General features: G+C 43.5%; 1 protein-coding gene across 1 annotated transcript; it reads left to right on the top strand.

The window, feature by feature from the left end:
* Positions 1 to 1460: 1460 nt before the first annotated feature.
* Positions 1461 to 26461, top strand: SF3A3 (splicing factor 3a subunit 3). Its single transcript, XM_072771879.1, has 17 exons — positions 1461 to 1665; positions 1852 to 1899; positions 4143 to 4195; positions 4301 to 4406; positions 6950 to 7022; positions 7365 to 7456; positions 9315 to 9397; positions 10246 to 10384; positions 10885 to 10953; positions 11342 to 11409; positions 11567 to 11674; positions 13024 to 13093; positions 15687 to 15851; positions 15948 to 16058; positions 17222 to 17312; positions 25128 to 25183; positions 26172 to 26461. The coding sequence occupies exons 1-17, from the start codon at positions 1570 to 1572 to the stop codon at positions 26247 to 26249; spliced, it is 1506 nt and encodes a 501-aa protein (XP_072627980.1). The 5' UTR covers positions 1461 to 1569; the 3' UTR covers positions 26250 to 26461.
* Positions 26462 to 27599: the final 1138 nt, after the last annotated feature.

Consider the following 27599-nt stretch of genomic DNA (forward strand, 5'->3'; position numbering starts at 1 on the left):
TTTCCCTCCTGTACCAGATCTTTGGAGTTCTCTCCTTTTAAACAACTGCTGTTTACTGTTACTTGGATATCCTAAGAGAAATAATCTCCTTGTGCATCTATTTTTACACACATTATTATGCATCGAGATCCTTTTCACTTTGTGTGACCATCTTTTCACTGAATTCACATAGATTTTTTTCAACAGCTTTATTGAGGAATAAGTTACATACCCCAAAATGCACCCACTTTGAGTGTACAACTCAATTACTTTGAGCAAATTTAATAGAGTTCGTGGAACAAGTATCGGCACAATCCAATTTTAGAACGTTTCTATCACCACCAAATTTGCTGTCACTTCCAATCTCACATGCAGCCACGGAAAACCACTCGTCTACTTTCTGCCTCCATAGATTTGCCTTTCTGGACATTTCATCTCAATATGCCGGATGTCGTTTTTTTTGCATACGGCTTCTTTTGCTTAGCAGGATGTTTTCATGGTTCATCCATATTGTAGCATTCCTTTATTGCTGAACAATATCCCACTGTATGGATACACCACAGTTTATTTAACTGTTCATCAGTTAATGGATGTTGGGCCTGGGACCTGTTTTTGTTGATTGCAAATAACACTATGACTGTTTAAATACATGCACATAGGGGCTCCTGGGTGGCTCAGTGGTTGAGCGTCTGCCTTCAGCCCAGGTCGTGATCCTGGGGTGCTGGGATCAAGTCCCACATCGGGCCCCCTGCATGGAGCCTGTTTCTGCTCCTGCCTACATCTCTGCCTCTCTCTCTGTGTCTCTCATGAACAAATAAATAAAATTTTTTAAAAATGAATACATGCACATGTTTTCATTTCTGCACCTAGAAACTTGCATTCTTTTTTTTTTTTTTTTTTTATTGACTGTGTAGCATTTTGCCGCTTGGATATGCCATTTTTTAATTCAACCAGTCCCCCCTGCTTACGGACAACTAGGCTTTCTCTGCATGCGAATTTCTTAAACAAACAGAAAGGATGGCTGACAAGGACACCGAGGTCTAGGGAAGGGGGAAAATAACGTTGTCGAAGTCACACTGAAAGTTGGGCAGCCCTGGTGGCTCAGCGGGTTAGCGCAGCTTGTGACCCTGGAGACCTAGGATCGAGTCCCGCATCGGGCTCCCTGCATGGAGCCTGCTTCTCCCTCTCTTTCTCTGTCTCATAAATAAATTAAAAAAAAAAAAAAAAAAGTCACGCTGAAAGCTAAGGACTCCCCCAACTCATGTTCTTCATCTACTCCTCGGTCTAGGATGTGCCTGCCCCGCCCCCCAAGCTCAGATTCCTGCATTTCTGCGCGCCCCCTAGGGGCACCTGCAAATCGCGTGGCGTCGCTCCGCCGTCCTCCGGCCGGCAGGGGGCGCGCTGCTGCCACCTCGCTAGCTCGGTCCGCGCGCTCCCAGCGAGGCTCCCCGCGCTTCGGGTCCCCGAGGCGCTTCCGGCGCCCGCGGAACCTTGGTGCCGCCGGACGCTCAGCGTGGGGGGCGAGGGCGCGCAACGCGGCAGGAGTCGCTTCCGGCCGCGTCGGGGGTCCGAACCCGCGGCGGAGGAAACATGGAGACGATCCTGGAGCAGCAGCGGCGGTACCATGAGGAGAAGGAGCGGCTCATGGACGTCATGGCCAAAGAGATGCTCACTAAGAAGTCCACGGTGAGCGGGGCCTGGGCGAAGGCTGCGCCGGGGCCGGGCCCCCTTCCCCTTCCCCCTCCCCCCCTCCCGCCCGAGACCTGGGCTGCAGCGGCTGAGACCCCGGCCCACGGCTCCGGCCTCGGGCGGCCCGTGCAACCTTCAGAACTGCGACTCACGGCGCCCGTGTCCCCGTTTGCTTTCCTCCAGCTCCGGGACCAGATCAATTCCGACCACCGCACACGGGCCATGCAGGATGTGAGTGTCCGGTTGGGTGGGGAGGAGCTGCGGGGGGGGCGGGGTGCCGCGGGGCGGGGCGGCGGGGCTGACCCGCCGCCGTGGACACCGCACTGGACACGGCCTGGCGGCTGCGGAGCCCCCCTACATCACCTCTGCAAACGGGGGACCTCGCATTCCTCCCATCCTGCGCCCCGCGACGTGCAGACCGCAGTTACCGGGACCCAGGCCCCCATCCCTTCGCCCCCCTCCACCTCTGACGCACCACCGGAGTGTTTTCTTCCTCCCCCAGAAGGCCCTTTTTTGAAGTATGTTTAACCCACCAAACTACATTTGCTTCGTAATAGTTCCACCTCTTACTTTTAGGAAATGAATCCGGCAACAGGTTGGTTCTTGCTGCTGACTGATGATCTCCGTTCCTGCTTATATATTTTGTTTTTAAGATTTTAAATTTTTTTTTTTTCATGAGGGACACAGAGAGAGAGAGGGAGGCAGAGACACAGGCAGAGGGAAAAGCAGGCTTCATGCAGGGAGAGCCTGATGCGGGACTAGATCCCAGGACCCCCGGGTCACGCCCTGAGCCCAAGGCAGCCGCTCAGATGCAGGACTGGATCCCAGGACGCCGGCGTCATACCCTGAGCCTAAGGCAGATGCTCAACTGCTGAGCCGCCGCTGAGCATCCCTCTTCCTGCATGTGTTTGAAATCTGTTTAGAAAGGATTGAAAGACCAAAGTTCCTGATTGGCAGGAGATAATTACTATTATTAGGCCCTAGTTCCTTATTTAAATTCCCAAATCCAAAATGCTGTGAAAACAAAGAGTTTCTTTGTGGGTTGAGGGGGCTGGTGGTGGGGTGGTGGTGTAATTACTTGGTGGCAAAATCTGACTTGAAAAAAAAAAATCTCACTTGATCTCATTTGGCAGCAAAACCTGATCTTAACAGATGAGCTGTTTATGGTTTTCATCCCACTTAATAAATAAGGCATAGTTTTTATTGCAGAATTATTAATCTGCGTTCCAGAGTTCAATACATAATGTTCAATACCTTCCCCAATCTAAAAATCCCGAATTCTGAAGCAAATCGGGTCCCGAAAGCTTGCAAAAAGGGACTAGTACCTGTACTACCTTGAGTTTGAATCCATGGTAAGCTGTGAGGTTTTATTTCGCTTGTGCACTCAGTCAAGCTTTTTCAAATAGTGAAAGTCATCTTGGGCTACTCTCCTCTTTGAGAGTCCTGGGTGGGAACTGCTATTTGGCAGGGTGGCTCTCTGAATCTTCTAGGGAAAGTAAGGATCAGTAGTAAATATAGGAACACTCTACCTATCAAAGCACGTCACTTAGGTAGTCTTCATCTTGACCTTTTTAAAAAAATATATTTTTATTGGGGATCCCTGGGTGGCGCAGCGGTTTGGTGCCTGCCTTTGGCCCAGGGCGCGATCCTGGAGACCCGGGATCGAATCCCACATCTGGCTCCCGGTGCATGGAGCCTGCTTCTCCCTCTGCCTATGTCTCTGCCTCTTTCTTTCTCTGTATGACTATCATAAATAAATAATAAAAAAAATTTTTTTAAATATTTTTATTTATTTATTTGAGAGAGAGAGAGAAAAGGAGCCGGGGGGGGGGGGGGAGCAGGCTCCTCGCTGAGTAGGAAGTTCAACATGGGGTTCAGTCTCACGACCCTGAAATTATGACCTGTGCTGGAATCAAGAGGTCAGACACTTAACTGACTGAGCCACCCAGGTGCTCTAGAAAGCACAGGACTTTTTTTTTCTTTAAGATTTTTATTTATTGGGCACCTGGGTGGCTCAGCGGTTGAGCCTCTGTCTTTGGCTCAGGGTGTGATCCTGGAGTCCCAGGATTGAATCGGAGTCCCACGTCAGGCTCCCTGCTTGGAGCCTGCTTCTCCCTCTGCCTGTGTCTCTGCCTCTCTCTCTCTCTCTCATGAATAAATAAATAAAATTTTAAAAAGATTTTATTTATTCACTCACGAGAGACACAGAGAGAGAGGCAGAAACACAGGCAGAGGGAGAAGCAGGCTCCATGCAGGGAGCCTGATGTGGGACTCAATCCCGGGTCTCCAGGATCAGGCCGAGCTGAAGGCAGTGCTAAACTCCTGAGCCACCCAGGCTGCCCAAAAGCACAGGACTTTTAACACCACATCTCTCTCAAGGTTTCCCTGGGCTTTGACTAGTGAAAGCTGTTGGTTGCTTAGCCTATAGTTGTAGAGATTGCTTTGTTCTGATGGGTTTTGTGTTTGCCTTTCAGAGATATATGGAAGTGAGTGGGAACCTGCGGGATTTGTATGATGATAAGGATGGGTAAGTGATAGTCACTTCGAGTCCAGGACTTAGTGCCCCTGAGGAGCCACGATTAGAGGACTGATTTTGTGCACTGTGTTCTTTGGATTTTTCCTGACACTGCAGGTTACGAAAGGAGGAACTCAATGCCATTTCAGGACCCAATGAATTTGCTGAATTTTATAATAGACTCAAGCAAATAAAAGAATTCCATCGGAAACACCCAAATGAGGTATGGTACTCAGAAAGTATTTTTTCCAAACCTGCCTGGAGAGCATACTAAAGGAAAGGTGTAAGGAGAATGGAGACGCACCATTCAGATGTCCCTTCAAAAGAACCTGCCATTTAGCTGACATCCTACAACTCAAGTGCTTTCAGTTTCTGCCTCGTCTTTAGGCCAAGGCCATACTCTTCCTGAGTAGCCCCAGCCAGTGACTGAGCACAAGTGAGGGTACTGTAGACTGACTTTTTCCATCCGGTGCAAGACTCTTGTAATGAGTAGTCTTTGCTCCACAGCTCCCTGTTGGGAGGATAAAGACTTTGTCTAAATCACAGTGTAGGCTCTCCCTGCCCAATCATGCTCTCCTGTTTTTATCTTTCACAAGCATTACCCCTATGAACCCCTTGCACTCCTAACTCTGCCTTGAAATCTACCTAGGAGATCCAACTAACACAAAGACACTTTACTCACTTGCAATGATCATTATACTGTCAGGGTTTAGCTAATAGGCCAACTCTTTCATGAAATATCTTTCCTAGTCTACCCTTCCAATTAATCTTTATGATTTGATTATATTTTTATGACAATGAATATGTGCCTCACTATATTGTAATGGTATAAGAAGCAGAGATTATATCTCAATTATCTAGAAGCCTTTGAACATCTTGAATAGCTGACCAGAGGAGTTCTAGGGGGAAAAGGGAGCAAGGCTATGGCTGTAGCAGATGTGGAGAGGGATGGGCCATAGATTATTCTGAACTTTCATGACTATGTAACTGGAAGGTTACTTGTTCCCTTGGGAGAAATAAAGACGTCATCCATTTGGAGTGGGAATGAATTTTTATTTTTATTCTTTTTAAGATTTTTTTTTTTTTATTTATTTGAAAGAGAGAGAGAGAGGAGAGAAAGTGAGAGGGAGAAGCAGATACCTTGCTAACGGAGAGCCCAACATGGGGCATGATCCCAGGACCCTGAGACCATGACCCAAGCTGAAGGCAGATGCATAACCTACTGAGCCTGGGAATGAGTTTTTATACATGTAGCTTTTCAGGTGCTGTTATATATAGGTGGTAGTATCCTGTGAGTAGTAGAAGTTAGGTGACTCAGGTCAGGCAAGAGATAAAAAAGCTTGAGATTTAGATTTAAGAATTATAGATTTGATGTTGAAGTTATGAATAGTGGAGTTCTGGAAAAGCGAATGCAGAGGTAGACTCGGAGCTTCTCCACATGCCACGCGGGTGTATTGATGACGATAAGGTACTTAAGTGCCAAGGAGCCTGGGAATACTTCTATCACAGAGGTCAAACGACAGCTCTAGGTAATGTCTTACTGAAGCTAAGCAAAACACTGGCATCAGCTGTGGTTGACTGATTAGTGCCAGGATTCCTGCCTCACCGCACTAGTGGGAATGGAAATGTGGTCACAGGGACAAAAGTGGGCCATGAGGAAGCAGAAACCTAGAAGAGGGAATAGGCATTTAAAACACTGGCAGGAAAAAAGGAGAAACAAGAGGATCATAAGGGAGCTAAGGAATATGTACATGTTTAAGGACACAGGTAGAGAAAGGAGACTAGGAATACCAGGAAGAAGACCTTGAAGTTAGGGGAAAGGAGATAAGAGTGCTTTCTCACACAAGCAGGAGTCTTCCCACTGCTTTGAAGCATCGAGTGTGAAGTCTTTTACCAACCGAGAGAGAAGACATGAGTACCATTCTGATGTGTTAACCTTATTCTGGCCTTGATAGGAAGGTGATGGAGGAATAGATGGTTTTAAAAAATGATTGGAAGGATGCCCAAGATAAACTAAGGGAAAAAAAGATGTCTAGTTATGTGAAAAACAAAATAAACACCTTGCATGTGCCTGTATGTGCTTGTACGTGCGTGTATTTACATAGAACAGTGGTTTGCAAATTTTGCTGATTATGTTTGAATCCTCTGGGGATCTTTTTATTTTTTTCCTTTTTTTAATTCTTAAAGATTTATTTCATAGAGACAGTGCTGTGTGCAGGTGGTAGGAACAGAGGGAAAGAGAAACTCAGCAGACTCTGAGGCAGATGGGCTCTATCCCACAACCCATGAGATCACCACCTGAGCCTAAACCAAGAGCTGGCCGTTCAACCAATCCTGCCACCCAGCGCCCCTCCTCTGGGGATGTTTAAAAAGTATTTGCTATCTTCCCCCCCCTTCTTATTTAATTAGTATCGTTGAGATTTTTTAAAACGCTCCCAGGATCCTAATGTTGAACAAAATTTAGAAGCTGGTATAAACAGGTCTCTTAACAGCACTTACCTATTTGCAGCAGAATTAATAAATGGGGACTTTGGTTTTTCATTTTGTGTTTTTGAGTTTTTGTGAGCATGTGTTACTTTAGGAGTTTTTAATCAAACAGTACAAAGAAAGGAAAAGGGAAAAAAAAGCAAGGTAATAATTAGATAATAGTAGTAGGCTCCTAATGAAAAATCAAGTCTAAAATGTCAGAAATCTAAGTATACGGTCCATTTTTGCAACATTGCAACTCTTGTTAAAAATCCACCTGAATTTTTCCTTTTTTCTCAGATCTGTGTGCCAATGTCAGTGGAATTTGAGGAGCTTCTGAAAGCTCGAGAGAATCCAAGTGAAGAGGCACAAAGTAAGTAGCATTCAGTATTTCTCTCTAGTACTAACAAAGTGCAGGTTAATGACAGAGCTCAGATTTTCCCACAGAGCCCCAGAGAAATTCATAGCCAGGTTCTCTTGCTGGTTTTCTCATTGCTGATTTCTGGGGCGGATTAGCATCCTAAATTGGCCTTGGACAAAATACTCGTTTTGTACTACCCTCGCTCAAATTCACTGGCCTGGAAAACTGAGGGCTGTTCATTTCACATCATAGGGAGGACATTTGGAGGAAGGACTGTGTCATGAAACAAAGAATTAGCGCATCCAAGAGAGTGGTCTTTAATGTCTGAATCACTGATATCTTTGATTCTTTCAGACTTGGTGGAGTTCACAGATGAAGAGGGATATGGTCGTTACCTCGACCTCCATGACTGTTACCTCAAATATATTAATCTCAAGGCCTCAGAGGTAGGGCTGGTTGGGGGAGGTGGCAGGGGAGTGGGGAGAGTGGTTCTGATTCTAAGGGTAGGTCAGGACATCAGGCTGGGGTTTCTGCACAGAAAGCAATTAGACTATCTTCCTTGTGTTTTGTAACTGTTATGTAAATATAAAAGACGTAATGGGCTTTCTTGGAATGAAACAGTATACAAAATGAAAGTTTAAAAAAAAAAAAAAAAAAGGACAGCCCGGGTGGCTCGACGGTTTAGTGCTGCCTTCAGCCCAGGGCGTGATCCTGGAGACCTGGGATCGACTCCCACATTGGGCTCCCTGCATGGAGTCGTGTCTTTGTCTCTCTCTGTCTCTCATTCTCATGAATAAATAAAATCTTTAAAAAAAAAAATAATAAGTTTTTTATAGTGAATACAACAGTCCTATTTTTAATTTTTGAGTATTTCTAAAGATTTATTTATTCAGAAAGAGAGCAGTGAGCTCATGTGTGCATGCATGGGGTAGAGGGAGAGGGAGACAATCTCAAGCAGACTCCCGGCTAAGTGCAGAGCCTGTTACAGGGCTCAGTCTTACGGCCCTGAGATCAAGACCTAAGCCAAAACCAAGAGTTGAACGCTCAACCTACTGACCTACCCAGGCGCCCCTATTTATTTTTATTTTTTTAAGTAAACTCTATACCCAACATGGGCCTTAGACTCACAACTCTGAGGGATGCCTGGGTGGCTCAGTGGTTGAGCGTCTGCCTTGGGCTCTGGGTGTGATCCCGGGTTCCTGGGATTGAGTCCCATGTCGGGCTCTCTGCAGGCAGCCTGCTTCTCCCTCTGCCTGTGTCTCTGCCTTTCTCTGTGTCTCTCATGAATAAATAAATAGAGTCTTAAAAAAAGAAAACAGAAAACACAACCCTGAGATCTACCAACTCAGCCAACCAGGTGCCCCAAGCATATGTTTTTAGCGAATTTTATTGATTATTAGTACAAGCATATTTTGCTTTTGTAAACAGGATATTTTTTTTAAAAACTCACAAATACATATTGAACCCCTTTGTTAGGCACACATAGTACTAGATATGTGAAAAATATGAAAAGAAAACAGTATCTGCCAGCAATGGGCTACTTAGTGTCTTTTTTTTTTTTTTTTTTTTTTTTTTTTTTTATTTTATTTATGATAGGCACACAGTGAGAGAGACAGGCAGAGACACAGGCAGAGGAAGAAGCAGGCTCCGTGCACCGGGAGCCTGACGTGGGATTTGATCCCGGGTCTCCAGGATCACGCCCTGGGCCAAAGGCAGGCGCTAAACCGCTGCGCCACCCAGGGATCCCTACTTAGTGTCTTTTATCAAAGGAGTTGCAATTGAATGTGACAATCCCAGAAAGGTCACAGGAGGTGTATGATTAAGTCCCTCACGGAGTTGTGAGGAAATCTCCCAGAAGTTCGGTGATTGTACTTTAAGCTCTATGAGGGCAGGTCCTGTATCTGTTCTCATCCGTATCCATGTACTTAGTCCAAAGATGCTCAGTAAGTGAGGACATGAGTGAACAAATGGCACTTTCAGGACCTTAGTGTAGGATATAGTGGGTGTCAGAGTCTTCAACTAAGTACCTCACATGTAGTTAGTGTTTGACAGGTGTTTCTGTAGTTTACTGTTTATTGATCTTTATTTTGCACAGTTTATTATTAGTCTAATAGTCTACTCAGTGCAGTGGAATTAACACTCCAGGTAGTGTAGGAATTAAATGACAGGCAAGAAAAAGACTAAGATGATCCAGGTCTTGTTACTTTGTTAAAAACAATACTCGATTTTTATCTCATTTATTGGATACTGTAGTTTAACTTGGTGCACACCCCTAACTGAATCTCTTTTCATTTCTCTTTTCAGAAACTGGATTATATTACCTATCTGTCTATCTTCGACCAGTTATTTGACATTCCTAAAGAGAGGAAAAATGCTGAATATAAGAGGTAGGCATTCCTAGCTTCTGGGCCTCTACTGGATTTGCTTAGAAGGTTAATGTAAAGATTTGATGTCAGAGTTCTGAATTTTATTGCCTAAAAGGACACAAATGACTTCCACGTTTTTTGGAGGATATGGATTTTGAATGCCATAGTTTTAAACATTTGTAATACTCTGGCTCTGGAAGAATGTGCGTCTGTTGGTGCATCTGTGATCTTATGCCCATGCTGTCCTTAAACTTGTCTCATCGTATAAGGAAGTCTCATTCAGGGATCTGTGTCTTTGGAGTTTAACAAGAAAAAGATTAGAATTTCTCATTTTGCTTGAAGTGAGTTATGTGTATGTACTCCTGACTTCCTCTCTTTTTCTCATTTTCTTTTTACCTGAAATCTTGTATGTGAGATAATTAAGATTTTAGTATTTGAAATTGTATCATGAGAATAAAATGAGATCAGAAAGTTCAGAAGCAAAATGACATATTAGGCAAAAAGTCAATCGCAAGCTTATTCTAAAAATTAGTATTTTTTTTTTTTTTTTTTTTTTTTAATTTTTTTTTTTTTTATTTATTTATGATAGTCACACAGAGAGAGAGAGAGAGAGAGAGAGAGAGAGAGGCAGAGACACAGGCAGAGGGAGAAGCAGGCTCCATGCACTGGGAGCCCGACGTGGGATTCGATCCTGGGTCTCCAGGATCGCGCCCTGGGCCAAAGGCAGGCGCCAAACCGCTGCGCCACCCAGGGATCCCTAAAAATTAGTATTATTTTAAAAACATATCACTGGGATTATGTTTTACAGGGCATAACAATATATAAAAAACACAAACTCTGTTTTCTCTATATTGCTTGTTCCTCTGTAGATACCTGGAGATGCTGCTTGAGTACCTTCAAGATTACACAGATCGAGTCAAGCCCCTCCAAGATCAGAACGAACTTTTTGGGAAGATTCAGAATGAATTTGAGAAGAAGTGGGAGAATGGTACCTTTCCTGGATGGCCGGTGAGCATCCGTGGAGTTGGGGAGAGGACACGCAGGGGAATTGAATTAAGTATCTTACCTTGATATTGAGCCTCCACCTTAAGGTTATTAGATGCTGATCCCTTGGGATCAATTGTGACAACGAGGTGTCCCCTGCCAAGTATGTCAGGTTTTCTTCCCATGCATACTTTGGAATGAGATTTTTCAGGGCCTCCTTGCCATTCGCTGACCCCGGATTTTCACCAACTGTGTCATTACTGCTGTGTGGTTTCTGTTGATCGAAACTGAAAAGATTATATGCTAGAAATCTCTACCATGTGTTTTCACTCCTGGTGATAAAATTTGAGTTTTCCTGAACTCTCGGGGAGAGAATGAACCATCTTGTCTTTGGCTCTGCTCATAACAGGAATTTGATTCATAGTCACATATGTGTATAAGAAAAAGGCTAGCCACCACCTGGTAATGTAGATAGATGGCTCTCTTGCCTTCATTCTAAACCTGGGTCTTACTGTTCTTGCCAGAAAGAGACAAGCAGTGCCCTGACCCATGCTGGAGCCCATCTTGACCTGTCTGCATTCTCTTCTTGGGAGGTATGTTTTCTTTAGCACCTGTACTGGTCTCACCTGTTCATTCCTCAGAGGAACTAGGCATCTACAAAGAATGTGGAAAGATTAAAAAACAAACAAAAAAAAAAAACAAAACAAAAAACCCCACTACTTTGAAAACTGTAAAGTAATTCAAACTATTTTAAAATATAGTGGAGATAATGACTACCAGTATGATTACATATGAGCTTGACCACAGCGTCAGTTCTTGGAGAGTTTAAGCTTATTGCTAGGTTTTGGCTTTGGAATGTATGGTTTTGCCACAGCTTCAAGAACACCCACACACCAGCCTGCAAAGACCTAAGCTTAAGGCATTTGTTGTTTCTCAAAATCTTAAATGGATGAAATTGTAACTTGGCTATTTTTTATATAGGAGTTGGCCTCCCTGGGTCTGGACAGATTGAAATCTGCACTCTTAGCTCTAGGCTTGAAGTGTGGTGGGTAAGAGACTGCTTTTTCTATCAGAATTGTCCCATTTTGTGATGCGTTCGCACAATAACCGACCCTGATTCCATTCTTTCCATTGCTTCGCAGTGCAGAAATACGCAGGCCTATATGGTAGAGTAACTGAAATCCTTTGCCACTCCTGTCTCCTTAGGACCCTAGAAGAGCGAGCCCAGAGGCTCTTCAGCACCAAAGGAAAGTCCCTGGAGTCACTTGACACCTCCCTGTTTGCCAAAAATCCCAAGTCAAAAGGCACCAAGCGGTGAGTAACTGGGGTGCCACCTTTGTGGACAGTTTTAAGATTTTATTCCCATGCAGAATTCTTACCACAGCAGCCTGTTTTATCGCTGTTACTGATTCAGAGCAATTCACTTTGTCCTTTTTCTCTGCAAATTTAGAGTGTGCCATCATTGTTAGAAACCAAGGACAGTCTGTGCTCCAGTGATTGAGAGCAGATGAAGTCTAATGTTTAAACTGCTCTGGGTACTTGTTCTTATTCAGTAGGTCATGGAGGCTAAATAGATTAAAAAAATATTTTTCTAAGTTTATTTTTACTAATGACAATTGAATCTTTTTTATGATAGTCACACACACACACAGAGAGAGAGAGGCAGAGACACAGGCAGAGGGAGAAGCAGGCTCCATGCACCGGGAGCCCGACGTGGGATTCGATCCCGGGTCTCCAGGATCGCGCCCTGGGCCAAAGGCAGGCGCCAAACCGCTGCGCCACCCAGGGATCCTGAATCTTTTTTTTTTTTTTAATTGAAGTATAGTTGCCACACAATGCTACATTAGTTTGAAGTGTACAATGTAGTGATTTGACAACTCTGTACATTATACTGTGCTCACCACAAGCAGACCTACTATAGATCACCATATAAACCTATTACAGTACCATTGACTATATTGCCTGTGCTGTACCTTTCATCCCTGCAGTTGAATCTGTTGTTGAGCCACATGCTTGTACAAGATATTTTTTTATGTGCTTTTGTAATTCTTTTTTTTTTTTTTTTTTTTTTAAGAATTTATTTATTCATTCATAGAGAGAGAGGCAGAGACACAGGCAAAGGGAGAAGCAGGCTCCACACAGGAGCCCAATGTGGGACTTGATCCCGGGACTCCAGGATCATGCCCCGGGCCGAAAGCAGGCACCAAACCACTGAGCCACCCAGGGACCCCTGAGTGCTTTTGTAATTCTTGCAACAACTCTGAAAAGTAGTTGTTCAAGACTCAGAGAAGTTATGAAATGTGCCCACTATCTCATAATTAACTAAGTAGCAGGGTCAGGATTTGGGCCCAAGTCTGCCTGTCCCAGAGCTTGTCTCCTGTACCACAATTCTTTTGTAGGTTATAATGCTAGAAATGTAAACATCTTGATATATTTTATATCTTCTAGAATGAGGTCAAAGAGGAATTTTCCATGCATTCCAAGAAATAGCCTTAATAATTCCGTCAGTGAGTCCTGAGCTGAATAGAGCATTTGCTTTCACAGCAAGACATTTGTCACATGCTTATAGTTTTTAATGGACTCTTGGAATAAGCATTCCCAGACACAGATAAGGTATTGGATAAAAGAATCCTTGAATGATACAGCTTGTTTCTTGTTTCCAGAGACACTGAGAGGAACAAAGACATTGCCTTCCTAGAAGCCCAAATCTATGAATATGTAGAGATTCTTGGGGTAAGTAATGGACTTTGCTGAGAGCTGTCAATGCTGCAAGGTACGGGAATCAGACGAATGTGAACTTGTGGGTTTGTTTTTTTGTTTTGTTTTTTTTTTCCAGGAATTAAAAGTGGAAGGGTAGGTGTTAAACTAGGTGAGAAGAAAATAAGATTGTCTCAGGGTACTTGACTGTTCAGTGAGGCTGCGTTCTATTCAAAGATGCCTGTTGTCCCAAGGTTGCCCAATTTCCATGAAGCCCAGCATAGAGAATAAACTCCCCTTTCAATGTAGTATCCAGAATGGTGCAGGTTCTGTGCCTGCATTCCAGAATATACCTAGAAGTTCCCAAATATACCTAGGAGATGACCTAGGAAGCAGATATTCAAGGCAAGTAGGAAAGAGTCTACTCACAGCAGGCTTTTCAGGTATAACTTATGAAAAGGCATTACTACTTGGGGATCCCTGGGTGGCTCTGTGGTTGAGCGTCTGCCTTTGGCCCAGGGCATGATCCTGGAGTCCCGGGATCGAGTCCCGCATCGGGCTCCCCGCATGGAGCCTGCTTCTCCCTCTGCCTGTGTCTCTGCCTCTCTCTCTCTCTCTCATGAATAAATAATAAAATAAAAATGTTTTTTTAAAAAAAGAAAGAAAAGCCATTACCTACATATTTAGAAGATAATGAGGAATTTGCTAGGACTAGAGTGTTAGTGGTACAGAGCTGGCTATGAGCTGCTGCGTGAGTATTCTTTCAAGAAAGAGCTGAAGGGTGGGTTGGGAGTGGAAAAAGACCTCACCAGGGGATCCCTGGGTGGCGCAGCGGTTTAGCGCCTGCCTTTGGCCCAGAGCGCGATCCTGGAGACCCGGGATCGAATCCCACATCAGGCTCCTGGTGCATGGAGCCTGCTTCTCCCTCTGCCTGTGTTTCTGCCCCTCTCTCTCTCTCTCTCTCTCTCATAAATAAATTAATTAATTAATTAAAAAATTAAAAAAAAAAAGACCTCACCAGAACAGGATGCTTATCTCAGAGAGAAAGGAGGAGGAGGACAAGGGAAATCACTCTTTCAGGGAAGAGAAGGTAGAAGAGAGGGCACCACCCAGAGAAGACGGTCTACAGAAGACCAGCCTTCAGAGAGTATCTGCTTTGTACCGTTTTCAACTGCTGAGAGCCTTTTCCTTTACAGATGCTCAGATGGCATTTTGAGCAGATGGCTCTGGCTCAGATAGCTTGTTTAAGTGTCTTTGTCAGTTGCCATGGATGTTTGCATTCTGCCCTTGTTTAAGAACCATGCATATAATAGCTATAAACTGCTATTAAACTAGTCACCTGTTGGTTCCCAACTGTTTTCAGTAAAGGGCTTGCTAGATGTTGGACCTTGGGAGCACTGATACTCTCCACAGTGAACCTCAGCTCTACTAGTATGGCAGCAATCTGATTTGCTAGTCCTCTGAGGATGATTGGGAGGTTAATTTGTACCCGTGACATAAGATGGGCCTGCTACTTTCTCCCTCCTTCGAGAGCACTTTGCTATCCCTGCCAGGAGGTGGCACCACTCTAGAATTCTGGCCAGAATGGTTTTCAGAAGTTGCTCTTATTTGTACTGATAGGATTTTTACTATTACCTCATCATTTATCAGTATCTGTTGGTTTCCAGACATTGTGCTAAGTCCTTGGATACAGTAGTGAATATGACCTGCCTCTTGACCTTGAAAAGGCCACTTTGTGGTTGGGGGAGATAAATGACCGCAGCACAATGTGATACGTGCTGCAACACATTGAGACTGAGTTTTCTAAGTAGAAAGAAGGAGAAGGAATGTCCTAGGAAGAGAGAAAACAAGAAGTGTGGAGGTAAAACATCATGGAGAGAAATTAGATATTAGGCAATAATGAGAAGAAAGTCAGTGTGTGTGGAGTGTGCCTTATAATGGAGGGAGTGGTTAGAGAATAATTTGGAGAATTACGTTGGAAATTTTCACTTTGTTCTTTTTTTTTTTAACATTTTATTTATTTATTCATGATAGACACAGAGAGGCAGAGACACAGGCAGAGGGAGAAGCAGGCTTCCACCAAGGAACCCGATGTGAGACTCGATCCCAGGACTCCAGGATCATGCCTTGAGCCAGAGGCAGACGCTCAACCTCTGAGCCACCCAGGCGTTTCTGCACTTTGTTCTTTAAACAGTAGAAAGACAAAGTTTTTTAAGCGTAGTGTACCATTTGATTGGGGTTTGGGGTTTTTTCTTAAGCACTTAAATCTGGGAACAAAAAGTTGGACTGGAATGAGGAGGGACTCAAGACAAGTTAGAAGGTTGTCATGTTGGTGAGGAAGGAGAAGAAAGGACTAGGTAAGGACATACTTAGAAAAGCATTTTGTTCACTGTTCTGCAATAGTCCACGGCCTCAGATGAGTATCTTAGGCAAGTGATATAAAACCTTTGAGTTTTTCCTTCATGATTAAGGAGAGCCTATTGATCAGGGAATTTTGACATGAAGACAGGATTTTCCCTTATTGTACAAGTAAGAGAACCGTGTTCTTGGAAGGGCTTGTAGGAAACTGCCCTTCTTGTTCTGCACTACTTTTCTCTGACTTCCCTTTTCATTTCTGGACCTGACCTAGGAACAGCGGCATCTCACACATGAAAATGTACAACGCAAGCAGGCGAGGACAGGGGAGGAACGAGAAGAAGAAGAGGAAGAGCAGATCAGTGAGAGTGAAAGTGAAGATGAGGAGAATGAGATCATTTACAACCCCAAAAACCTGCCCCTCGGCTGGGATGGCAAAGTACGTTCCAGCACTACCGCCTTCCTTCCCACCGCCCATATCGGAGGGCAGATGCAGACACTAATCTAATGCTGTTTCCTGTCTGATTTCTTTTAGCCTATTCCCTACTGGCTGTACAAGCTTCATGGTCTAAACATCAACTATAACTGTGAGATTTGTGGAAATTACACGTACCGAGGTCCCAAGGCCTTCCAGCGGCACTTTGCTGTAAGGAATTCAGACCCATTTCTCCTGGAAATTGAAGTATGAAACGTGCAACTTTCAGAGAGGATAGGGACAACCCAGGAGGAGCACTGGCATCCAGAGCTTAAGAGAAGCAGGAAGGAGCGGATCTAAAGTCAAGCATGTGGCCTTTGGCACCATGCTAGCAGCGAACGATGCCTGAGATGGTTTCTGGAGGCACTCTGCCCTCTGCTAGCTGAACCATATTTCTGTTTGCTCTTGCTTGTTCTTCTCCCATTTTACCTTTCCGCCAGCTCCTTAGACCATCCTCTGCCTCCTTGGTCGCTCTCTGCCCGCTGCTAGTACGCAGGACCTAACAAAGCCCTGACTGCCTCCTCCTTTGTGTCTTGAAGGGGCCTTTGCCTCTTCCTGTTTGAAAAATAGGAACTCAAAGGGTAACATTTCACAAGCAGTTCTTGAGACCAGGCATTATCTGGGCGCTACTCCAGTAAGTGCATTCACCCTTGTTTTGTTTCTGCCTTTAGTTCTTAGTACTTTTACAGATTGGGAATTTTACAAATGGAAAAGATTCGCTGGACCGAGGATAGAAATCGTATATGAAGTCCTTTCTCAGACATCCGTAGCACTAACTGATCCTGGGCCTCTTCTGTTGAGCCCCTGAGTAGTCTCTGAATTTTTCTCAGTATTCCTTCCAGTGCATTGGGATTGGCATCCACGCTAAAGCCCATGCCCTTTGCCATCCCCGAGCCCAAACTGTCAGTCTCCTTGCTCATATCTGGTATGCATTTGTCTCCTTTACTTCCAGAGGTGATGCTAACCTGCCATCAGTAACACTTAGACTGGTGGTGGGGGCTGCGTGGGAAGTCACCGGTTAATTAAAGTTGTGGTGTTTTTCTGTGGTCTGGACACAGGTTTTGTCTGGACTATTACTGGATCTGGACCTAGAATCTTGGTTTGAGAAACTAGCCCAGTGAGGAAAACTGTGCAGTGCTGCTTTGAAATAACTGCCTCTTATCTATCAGCCGTGGCCAGCTGTTTACGAACGTGAGCCACAGAAAGAATGCTGCTGCCATTAGGTGGAGTCTTTTGTGAAGGGTCAGGTTAAGGTTTATGAATGGAATGGAGTTTGTGCCCTGTATTCAGTTGCTCCCATTTCACCTGGTTTTTTTGCTTCTCTCTCCTCGCAGGAGTGGCGTCATGCCCACGGCATGAGGTGTTTGGGCATCCCAAACACTGCCCACTTCGCTAATGTGACACAGATCGAAGATGCTGTCTCCTGTAAGTATGTTTTATTTACCGTGCCCTAGGCACCAGATCAAGTGGCCACTCCTACAACTCACTGCTCCCAATGCCCTGCTGTACCCAGGTCTAGGGGCAGCAGCTTGTGGATATATAAAAGGGTCTAGTCACACAAGAACTACATTTTTCAGGGCATGGATTGGTCACCCTACTGATTGTTTCCCTATTGAGGAGAGCCCTGTGCTGTATAAAACAGGCCTTTGAGCTGGGCCTTTGAACTCCTCAGTGTGCAGGATTTTGAGTGAATGGATAGATATGTTTTTCTGAATTGCCGTTAACGGTTTAGAACAGCGGCTATTAAAGGGAAAAATAGAAATGATCCCAATAAGCTTACTTCTGAGGTGACAGGGCAGATACACAGAAATGGAGGTAGCAGGATACCTTTTGCTGGAAGAGCGGAGTGTGGAGCATATGTCAGGAAATGTGTTTATTGTTAAAGCACTTGGGGACCTCAGTCACGCTCCTGTCAGCCTGGCTCTCTGGTAGTTCTTCCGGCCATTTGCATCACCTTCGAAGGCTTTCTGTTCTCTCTAGTTTCTTTTCTCTGTCGTGTTTTCAATTCCAGCTGGCTAGACTGAAAAGAAAGGAGTCCTACCCCTCTGCTTTGTGAAATTTCAGGCAGCCCCCCTTGGGTTCATACCACACTACTCAGCTGCTTGGCCAGCTGACTCCATTCCTTAGGCCCCTTCTCCTGGGCTGTTCACGTCCATTGCAGAGCCAAATTAGAAAATTAGAAATGAGCTTCTAAACGGTGGTGACTGCGTTTACTCATGGTGAGCATTGAGTGACAGAATCGTCGAGTCTGTATATTTTATGCCTGAAACTAATAGAATGCTGTATGTCATTATACAGTTACACTGCAGTAGTACCAAAAAAGCCTCCCTGATCCTGATTTAGCCTTTGGATTCTGGGGACTTTTTTATTGAGTTTTTTGTGTGTAGTCAGCTTTGGGAACTTCCCACTTTCTTCTTTCCTTACTCATTTACAAGTCAGGATCGTCTAGTATCTCCAGTCAGAATTACAGTGTGTTTCTTTTTTTTTTTTTTTTTTTTACAGTGTGTTTCCTTATCGATTCATCCAGTTAGTTTCTAATTTACTTTTCATTTTTGCCCTTCACTTTGTTGGGAAAAGAAGATGGTAATGAAATGTCTATAACCATAACAGTGTATTTTGAATGTAGTCTTATTTTAAAATATTTTTTCCAGCTGTGTCCCACCAGTAAGTAGGTCATAGTCCATTTTTTGTGTGTATTATTTTACATCCCGCAATTTGCCTGAGTTAATTTATTACTTCTGATACCTTAGATTGATGTTGACATCATTTTAAGCTTACAGTCATGGCAACTGCTAAAAGAAAAGTGATACTTTTTTGTTCGATGTTTGTTTCATGGTTAGATTCCTAAGTATTGTCCCCAAGTCTTATGTTAAAGTAAATAGAAATAGGCGATAGGTCATCCTTACCTGGTTGCTGTTTTCAAAGGAAATGATGCTTGTGTATCTACATTGATTTTAAGATTGGCTCATGGTTTTACTCTCACATCCCACCAGAGAAAGATTGCGTTTTTACCACTTTTTTTTTTTTTTAATTGAGCATTGGATTAAGCAGCATTTCTGGATTCTTTCATACGGATGGTAGATAATGCTTTTAATGCAGTTATTTATCCTATTAGAATTCTATTCAGAAGTCTTAGGTTTATGTTCGTAAATAAAAGCTGCACTTCTTGTTTACCTTTGAATCACTTGTCAGGTTTAAGGATCAAAACCGTATTTATGACATAAAACAGATGGGATTACATGCTACATTCTTTTCTGTCATTTGAATCTGTTTATATTTAAATAGAGATTACTTCTTTATACAAAGGGACCAGGCTGAAAAGATTCTCCAGTTAATAACCCATACAGTTCCTTGATTTATTATGACAAAGTGGAAGCCAAGTGCTTCATTTCTCTTCTGTTTTATTAAACTTTTCCTGCTAATACTTTCTATAATCTTTTTTAGTCCTTTCTTAAGTGTTTAGATGAAAACATTCTTCTTTTTGTTTCTTTATTATTTTTAATACAGGCATTTAGAACTAGGTATCATTCTTTTAGAAATATATTAAGAATATCCATTATTGGGATGCCTGGGTGGCTCAGTGGTTGAGCATCTGCCTTTGGCTCAGGGCCTGATCCCGGATTCCCAGGATCGAGTCCCACATCGGGCTCCTTGCATGGAACCTGCTTCTCCTCCCTCTGCCTGTGTCTCTGCCTCTCTGTGTGTCTCATGAATAAATAAATAAAATCTTAAAAAAAAAAAAAAAAAAAAAAGAATATCCATTATCAGGGTGCCTGGGTGGCTCAGTCGGTTAAGTGGCTACCTTCGGCTTAGATCATGATCCTGGGATCAAGCCCCATGTCAGGCTCCCTGCTCAGCAGAGAGTCTCCTTCTCCATCTGCTCCTCCCACCTGCTTATGCTCTCTCCCCCTCTGTCTCTCAGATAAATGTTTTTTTGGAAAAAGGAATATCCATTATTGATACGTTATATCTAAAGCTTAATTAAAGATGTTATTTCTGGTTTTGAAGAGATTGAAGAGTACTTTTAATTATAGTTGGTTGAGCATATTTTTTTTAAGATTTTATTTATTCATGAAAGACGGAGTGAGGCAGAGACATAGGCAAAGGGAGAGGTGGGCTCCCTGCAAGGAGCCTGATGGTGGGACTTGATCCCAGAACCCTGAGCTGAAGGCAGACGCTTGACCACTGAGCCACCCAGGTGCCCCTGATTGAGCACCTTTTAACTCTATTTTGTTTATTCCTGGTTGGTTTTTTGGCCCATTAAATACAGACTTTCTACCTTTACAGTATATTGTATTTTTGTGTCCAAGTATATAGCCTAATTGATTAAAGATTTTCTAACACCTAAGGAAAAAAAAAAAAAAAAGTATATATATATATATATATATATAATCTTTTTACAGTGCTCAGGTCCTTAACTTGATACGTATATTGTTTCACATTGTGATAGGGATATGTTGACATTCTTGGTTATAATTAAATTCACCTATTGCATTTCTACCAGGTTTGTATTTATTTTGTGGTGTTTCAGTCATATAAACTCAATATTGTCTTATTGGCTACTCCCATTTTCTTTTTAAAATTCCCTTTATCTGATAGCTTTTCTGTTGTGATGGACTAAGACCATTTCCCCATTATCAAAATTTTGACAGCAACTGTGGGCCACTTTTTGCCCTAGTCATCAATATTCACCATTGTATAGGCCTCTTAAACCTTTTATACTTCATTGTATTTGATTTATTTGTATCTAACTCCTTTGCTGGAAAAGTTACCTTGTTTTTTGTTAGGTCTCTCATTTACATGGATTAAAGAGTAAACTTGTATCTGTTCCTTTTTGGTTGATGTTTTTTCTAAAATTTCTAACTTTGAGGGTTTAACTAATAGTTTATTTCTGTTACTAATTTTTATTAGTTATTAATATATATTATTTGGTCGAATTATGTATAGGAAGTGATCAGCATCTTTTCTCTACTGCCTTTCAAACACCCACACCACATAGATTTTTTTAGAGTTCTCATCGGGGCACCTGGCTGGCTCAGTTGAAAGAGTATGTGGACTCTTAATCTCGAGGTTGTGAGTTTGAGCCCCATGTTGGGTGTAGAGATTACTGAGACTTTAAAAAAAAAATTGCTTTTTTCCAGAACATTGTTGGCAGGTTCATCATTCTTTCATTACCAAATTATTTTCAGAATCTCTCTCTTTTTTCTTTTTCTTTTCTTTCTTTTTATTTATTTACTTACTTACTTACTTATGATAGTCACAGAGAGGGGGAGGGGGGCAGAGACATAGGCAGAGGGAGAAGCAGGCTCCATGCACCGGGAGCCCCACGTGGGATTCGATCCCAGGTCTCCAGGATCCCGCCCTGGGCCAAAGGCAGGCGCTAAACCGCTGCGCCACCCAGGGATCCCTCTTTTTTTTCTTTTCTTTTTCTCTGAGTACAAGCTGGGGGCTGGGAGAGGGGCAGAAGGAGAGAGAATCCTAATCAGACTATGGCCAGCCTGATGCAGGGTTTGATCTCCCAACCCTGAGATCATGACCTCAGCCAAGAAACTCTCTGGTTTCCTTTCAAACTTTCATAGCAGATCAGTGGTTGTATACAAACTGGCTCCCACTAGATTTTGACAGACTTTATCCCAGGTGTCTCACTAGTAGTAAGCAATTAATTACTGAATAGAGGTTAATTCTATTATGGTGTCAAGTTTTTGTAATTTTTCATTTCCTGTTGGTGGTATAATTTTTTTTATTAAACCTGGATTCTCAGGGCAGCCCAGGTGGCTCAGCGGTTTAGTGCTTGCCTTTGGCCCAGGGCATAATCCTGGAGGCCCGGGGATTGAGTCCCACATCGTGCTCCCTGCACGGAGCCTGCTTCTCCCTCTACCTGTGTCTCTGCCTCTCTCTGTGTGCCTCTCATGAACAAATACATAAAATCTTGAATAAAATAAAATAAACCTGGATTCTTCTCTCTCTCTTTTTTTTTTTTTTTTTTTTTAAGATTCTGAGGTAGGGGCACCTGGATGGCTCAGTAGTTGAGTGTCTGCCTTTGGCTCAGGTTGTGATCCTGGGGTCCTAGGATCGAGTCCCTGCAGGGAGCTTGCTTCTCCCTCTGCCTATGTCTCTGCCTCTCTCTGTGTGTCTCATGAATAAATAAATCTGGAAAAAAAAAAAAAAAAAGATTCAGGAGTAGACATCTTAGGAATTTTTGGTTACCAGGAAGAAAGCCTATTAAAATTAACTGTGCATGCTATCCACCCTCATTCCAAGAATATACTTATTCAGTTGTGCTTTTCTCCATACATACACCTTCTCTATTTTCTTGTATCTTTTCACCTGCATTCTCATGAGGGCAGCCCTAGCTCTGCTGTGATGCCCCTCCTCAGTTTTCAGAGCCGACTGTCATCCAGCTCCATCAGTGTCTTAGTGTCCCTGCATGTAGTACTAAGGAGAGGTGGTAGGTAGGTGCAGCTGGGTCCACTGCCATCTGTAGTCACCTGGGTCTCCAGTAGTGTCAGGATAAAGAGTTGCTTGTTAGATACAACTGTTCCTTCCAGAACACCTGGAGAAGATGTGTTCCCTAATAAGGGGGTGGATAGGGAAGTAACCATTGGCATAGCTTTTATGCTGGATTTACTTAGTGGTCTTTGTTTTAGATCTTTTTTTTTTTTTTTTTTTTTTTTTTAAGATTTTATTTATTCTTGAGAGAGAGAGAGAGGCAGAGACATAGGCAGAGCGAAAAGCAGGCTTCGTGCAGGGAGCCTGATGTGGGACTGGATCCCTGGACCCCCGGGATCATGCCCTGGGCCGAAGGCAGATGCTCAACCACTGAGCCACCCAGGCATCCCTGTTTTAGATCGTTCTGTTGAAGTTTTTCTTTTGGGGTTTTTAGCCAGGAGGGAGGGATTCAGTGCTGTCATTTAAACTATAGTTATTTTTTTAACCTAACTTTTAAATTTAATTAATTTATTTATTTTAGAGAGAGAGTGCGTGCAAGTGGGTGCAGTGGGGGCAGAGGAAGAGGGAGAAAGAATCTGAAGGAGGCTCCATATGTGGAGCCTGATGCAGGGCTTGCTCAAAATCCTGAGATCATGACCTGAGCTGAAATCAAGAGCCGGACACCCCTATTTTTGTTTTTCTTAAGTTGAAGAAAAAACAGCTAAGAAAGCCCTGTGAAGTTGCCACCTGAGAACTCCATGATTTAAGTGGGTGGTCACCATTAGCCAGTGTTCACCAGGTATAAATTTAGCTAACTGATAAGCTAATAGCATCAAGTTCAGTTACCACCATGTTGTCTAGAATAATAGCATAAGAAATTTAAACTTTTTTTTTTTTTTTTTAAGATTTTATTTATTTGGGATCCCTGGGTGGTGCAGCGGTTTGGCGCCTGCCTTTGGCCCAGGGCACGATCCTGGAGACCCGGTGCATGGAGCCTGCTTATCCCTCTGCTGTGTCTCTGCCTCTCTGTCTCTCTCTCTCTCTCTCTCTGTGTGACTATCATAAATAAATAAAACTTTTTTAAAAAATTATTTATTCATGAGAGACACAGAAAGAGAGAGAGGCAGAGACACAGGCCAAGGGAGAAGCAGGCTCCATGCAGGAAGCCCGATGTGGGACTTGATGCAGGGACTCCAGGATCACTCCCTGTGCGAAGGCAGGAGCTAAACCTCTGAGCCACCCAGGGATCCCCAAGAAATTTAAACATTGTAACGGACTCTGTGGACATTGCCTGTGAGAGCAGTGGCTTTGCTAAAATATGATATCCTGTGTCTCTGGCTTTTTATTGGATCAGCTAAGCTCATCAAAAACAGGAAATTCAATTCTTCACTTACTCTTAAGGAATCCACATTGGTGCCCAGAGGTGATCCCATTCTTTTCTAATTGTTTTCAGATCCTTCTGAAGAATAATATCCCCCTTACTGCTCCATAGTTGCCTATAACCATTTTTTTCCCTTAAAAAAAAAAGTCAAGACAGCCAAAAGAAAAAGAAAAAAAACAATCACTACAGTGTTTCTAATCTCCAATACTACTCTGGATTGGATTCCTGAGTGACTGGACATAGAACGTGGCAAGACCCTGCTCTGACTCCTTGTAGCACATGATAAATTTTCTATTCGTTGGTGATGTGCATATTGTCTGGGCCTGAAGGCATCAGCTAATTTGAAGCAATCAGCAAGGAAGGAAAAGCCGATGAGACCAGCATCTGTACACCAGGCACAGAGCTAAGCATTTTCTCATATTGTTGTCTCCCCTGTTTCGTCCCTGTTAGGATTCAACTTGCTCTCTATGGAATTTCTTCTGTTCCTGTCAAGGTTTTGTTTTTTTTTTTTTTGTTTTGTTTTTTTATATCAAGTTTTTATTTAAATTTTAGCTCACTAACACAGTGTAAAAGTAGTTTCAGGAGTAGAATTTAGTGGTTCATCTCTTATGTACAACACCTAGTGCTCATCATAATATAATCTTCTCAAGTTTAGAGTTGCTCTATTTAGTGGGAAATATAGATGCATATAGGAATTAGTATTCCCAATGTAGTATTTTATCCTCTGTCCCTCAGTGGACCTATCCTAGCTGTTCTGTGTGGATCTCTGTGCTAAGAGTGTACCTTCCAACGCCAGTGTTACAGAGTTGGGTCTCTTTTCTGGATTAGTGCCTGTCCTGCCTTGTGTTTGTATGCTTGCCCCCTCTGAAGCTGTGGTCATTTCTGGAGGCATCTGCTCCTTTTCATCTTTCCCAGGATACTTTTACTGAACTCTCAGAATTCTTGTTTTAATATCTCCAGTGTTTGCTCAACATCTTATCTTTCAGATTCTTTGGCCATGATATTTCACCTTTTTTTTTTTCCTCTGAAGCTTTTGAAATCTGCACACCAGGCTTTAAATAAACATACTTGACCATGCCTAATGTTCCCCTTCTCTTCTGTATTGAACTTTAAAATCCTAAGGTCACTTTTTTCCATAATTCCCGTAGGTCGAACCAAATTAACTTCTTTCTTTGAGGGTATATCAGTTCTGTAAGAAGTCTTTGGTTATATTTAGTCCAACTTTTCTTTTACAGCAAAGCAAAGATTATGGTAAGTTTTGCCGTGGAAAGCGTTTAGTCTGTAGAACTGAAATCCTAGTCTGGGGCAGGCAAAAGTCTCAAGGGCAGGGTCGTCCGGGGGATCTTAATGGGGACAGGGATGTTGTAACACTTGTTTGCCTGATGGATACGCAAGCCAATCTTGATTGCTGCTCATTTCTCGTCCTGCAGTGTGGGCCAAGCTGAAACTGCAGAAGGCATCAGAGCGATGGCAGCCTGACACCGAGGTGGGTGCTAACGTACTGTTGGGGAGAGTGTCAAGTGACTGCTCCCTCACGCTGTAGAAGGGAGGTGAGAGGTGGTCCCCGGTTCACTGTAGTAGCGAGTATTATGTGCCAACATCTATAAATTGGCTCTTGATGTGTAAGCCAGAATTATTTGTGATATTAAATGTGTCAGACTTTAAATGTGTCTTAACACAGGTTGTATTGAAATTTTGAAGTGGCAAGCAGGACTATCCAATGTCTTACCCTGCCGTGAGGATTCATAGGCTAAGAAGTTGTGAATCCATGTTATAGGTTAGGTCTCCGTTGAGGAAAGCATCTAATGAGGTGATCTTGTCTCTCTCAAGGCAGGGAGGCATCCTTGTTGATCTTGAGATAGATATCTCAAAGGGCAGACTCAGAGATGAGGAATGACATGTATATGAGGGGTGGTAGCTGTTCCTTTTTGTTTTTTTTTTTTTAAGCAGCAAAGCTGTTTACAAACTGTAATATAAAATTTCAGTATATTAAATAAAATAAAGGGGAATTACTACACTGGAAATGAGGAAGCTCAGCCTTCTTGACCTCCCTTTCAACCCCTGAGAGGCCTCTTGGGCAGGAACCTAGGGTTCTTGGGAATCATTTGAGAGCTATTGTCTTCGGTCACACTTTCTCAACCAGCGTTCATCATCTTAGACACAGAGAGTGATTTGAATAGATTCTTTTCTCAGGTATCCCAAGGAGAGGTCATAAATAGTATCATCCTAGATGCCTGGGATGTGTTCGTTCGTGACACACAGGGGTGCCTTAGAGCAGTCGGGTTTGATTCTCTTGCAGAACACCAGTTAAGAAAGGCTGTCTTTAAAAAAAAAGAAAGAAAGAAAGAAAGAAAGGCTGTCTTGTCTGAGATGAATACCATGAAATCAAGCCAGGGTGCGCTCAGGTACCCAGAGGCTGGTTCCAAACATTTTTCCCAGGAGGTATAGCTAATAATGTAACCCTCTCCTTTCAGGAAGAATATGAAGACTCCAGCGGGAACGTGGTGAATAAGAAGACCTATGAGGACCTGAAGAGACAAGGACTGCTCTAGTGTTCAGGGATGTAGCTCAGCTTCTGGGCTTGCCCAGGCTTACCTGAAGTCTCCTTTTTCTATTTCTCCCAACCAAATGCTCCTTAAAGACTTTCCTACTTAGTCTTAAGGTCTAGCGTGCGTCTTGTGAAAACCAAGGCATGCTGGCAGGTTGCAGGGCTGAGATGTGTTTTATCTTTGTTTTATATTAAAAGATTCTGTCAGAAAATAAACCCAGTCCTTCTTCTGAATGTGTCTTGTTCGAAAGCCCAGGATTATGGACTCAGTCCTTTAGTTCTTAACACTTACCCACCTCCTTCTTTTCTTTCTTTCTTTCTTTTTTTTTTTTTAAGATTTATTTATTCATGAGAGACACAGAGAGAGAGGCAGAGACACAGGCAGAGGGAGAAGCAGGCTCCCCCATCGATCCCGGGACCCCAGGGTCACATCCTGAGCCGAAGGCAGGTGCTCAACCACTCAGCCACCCAGGTGCCCCCCCATCTCTTTCTCATCAACTTAAATAGCAGTTAAGGTTTGATGAGCACTGGTTATGTTACATTTATTATGTTAGATCTGACCTGACACCTTTCCCCAGACCTGTTTGCAGCAGTGACCCCAAGTGTGCAGCACCCCAGGATAAGCCCTGCCCTTACTCAAGTCGGCCAGGTATACACGTAGGAGACAAAGATGGGGAGGGCGAGCCGGGGCCTCTGCTGCGGACACGACTATGGCACCAAGATTCGCCTTCATTTGCATAAAGGAAGGAGTTGGGCTGTTCTGCAGCCCAACTGCTCCTGCCCCACACCTCAGCAGCCTGACACACAGTGGCTCTGCAACCAGCTGTGACCTCACCTGCCTGCCCCTTCGGAACAAGTCCTTGGTAATCCTACCTGTCTGCTTCTTCTGCAGGATCCCTACTTGACTAAGAAGTGATTAATCAATATTCTTACGCACTTCAAACTCAGGTGGCCAAGATTTGGGTGGTGTTGAGTAGCCTAGGGGAGCCTAGTAGACCTAGGGGAGCCAAGGAGACAGTGATCTGCCCACAAGGACATCTGAAGGCCAGAGCCTGCTCCAGAATAGGATTTTCCCAGAGGCCTCCTCTGGCCCGCAGCACTCAGACCCTCAGTTTGTCTATAATACATCCTCTTGTCAAAATCTCAACTCCAGAACTGGCACTGTCCCTCACACTCCTCTCTTGCCCCAGTCGTGTCCATGGCAGTCAGGTCTCGCCACCCCTGCCTTTGTGGCACATCACTCTGGGTTGGTGTTTCCCTTCCTGGTTTAACCATCCCTTGGGCCAGCTCTTCACATGTGCTTTGACGACTCCTGCTGCTTAAAGTCCCCTCTCCAGGGACTGAGCTTGTGAAG

Source organism: Canis lupus, chromosome 13, assembly GCF_048164855.1.
Source record: "Canis lupus baileyi chromosome 13, mCanLup2.hap1, whole genome shotgun sequence".
In the NCBI taxonomy this organism is placed as follows: domain Eukaryota; kingdom Metazoa; phylum Chordata; class Mammalia; order Carnivora; family Canidae; genus Canis; species Canis lupus.

Bases quoted from the DNA above. Each gene is read 5' to 3' on its own strand.
- SF3A3 (XM_072771879.1), top strand. From the start codon at position 1,570: ATGGAGACGATCCTGGAGCAGCAGCGGCGGTACCATGAGGAGAAGGAG. The intron at 1,666-1,851 runs GTGAGCGGGGCC...GCTTTCCTCCAG, and splicing joins TGCTCACTAAGAAGTCCACG to CTCCGGGACCAGATCAATTC. The intron at 17,313-25,127 runs GTAAGTATGTTT...CTCGTCCTGCAG, and splicing joins GATCGAAGATGCTGTCTCCT to TGTGGGCCAAGCTGAAACTG.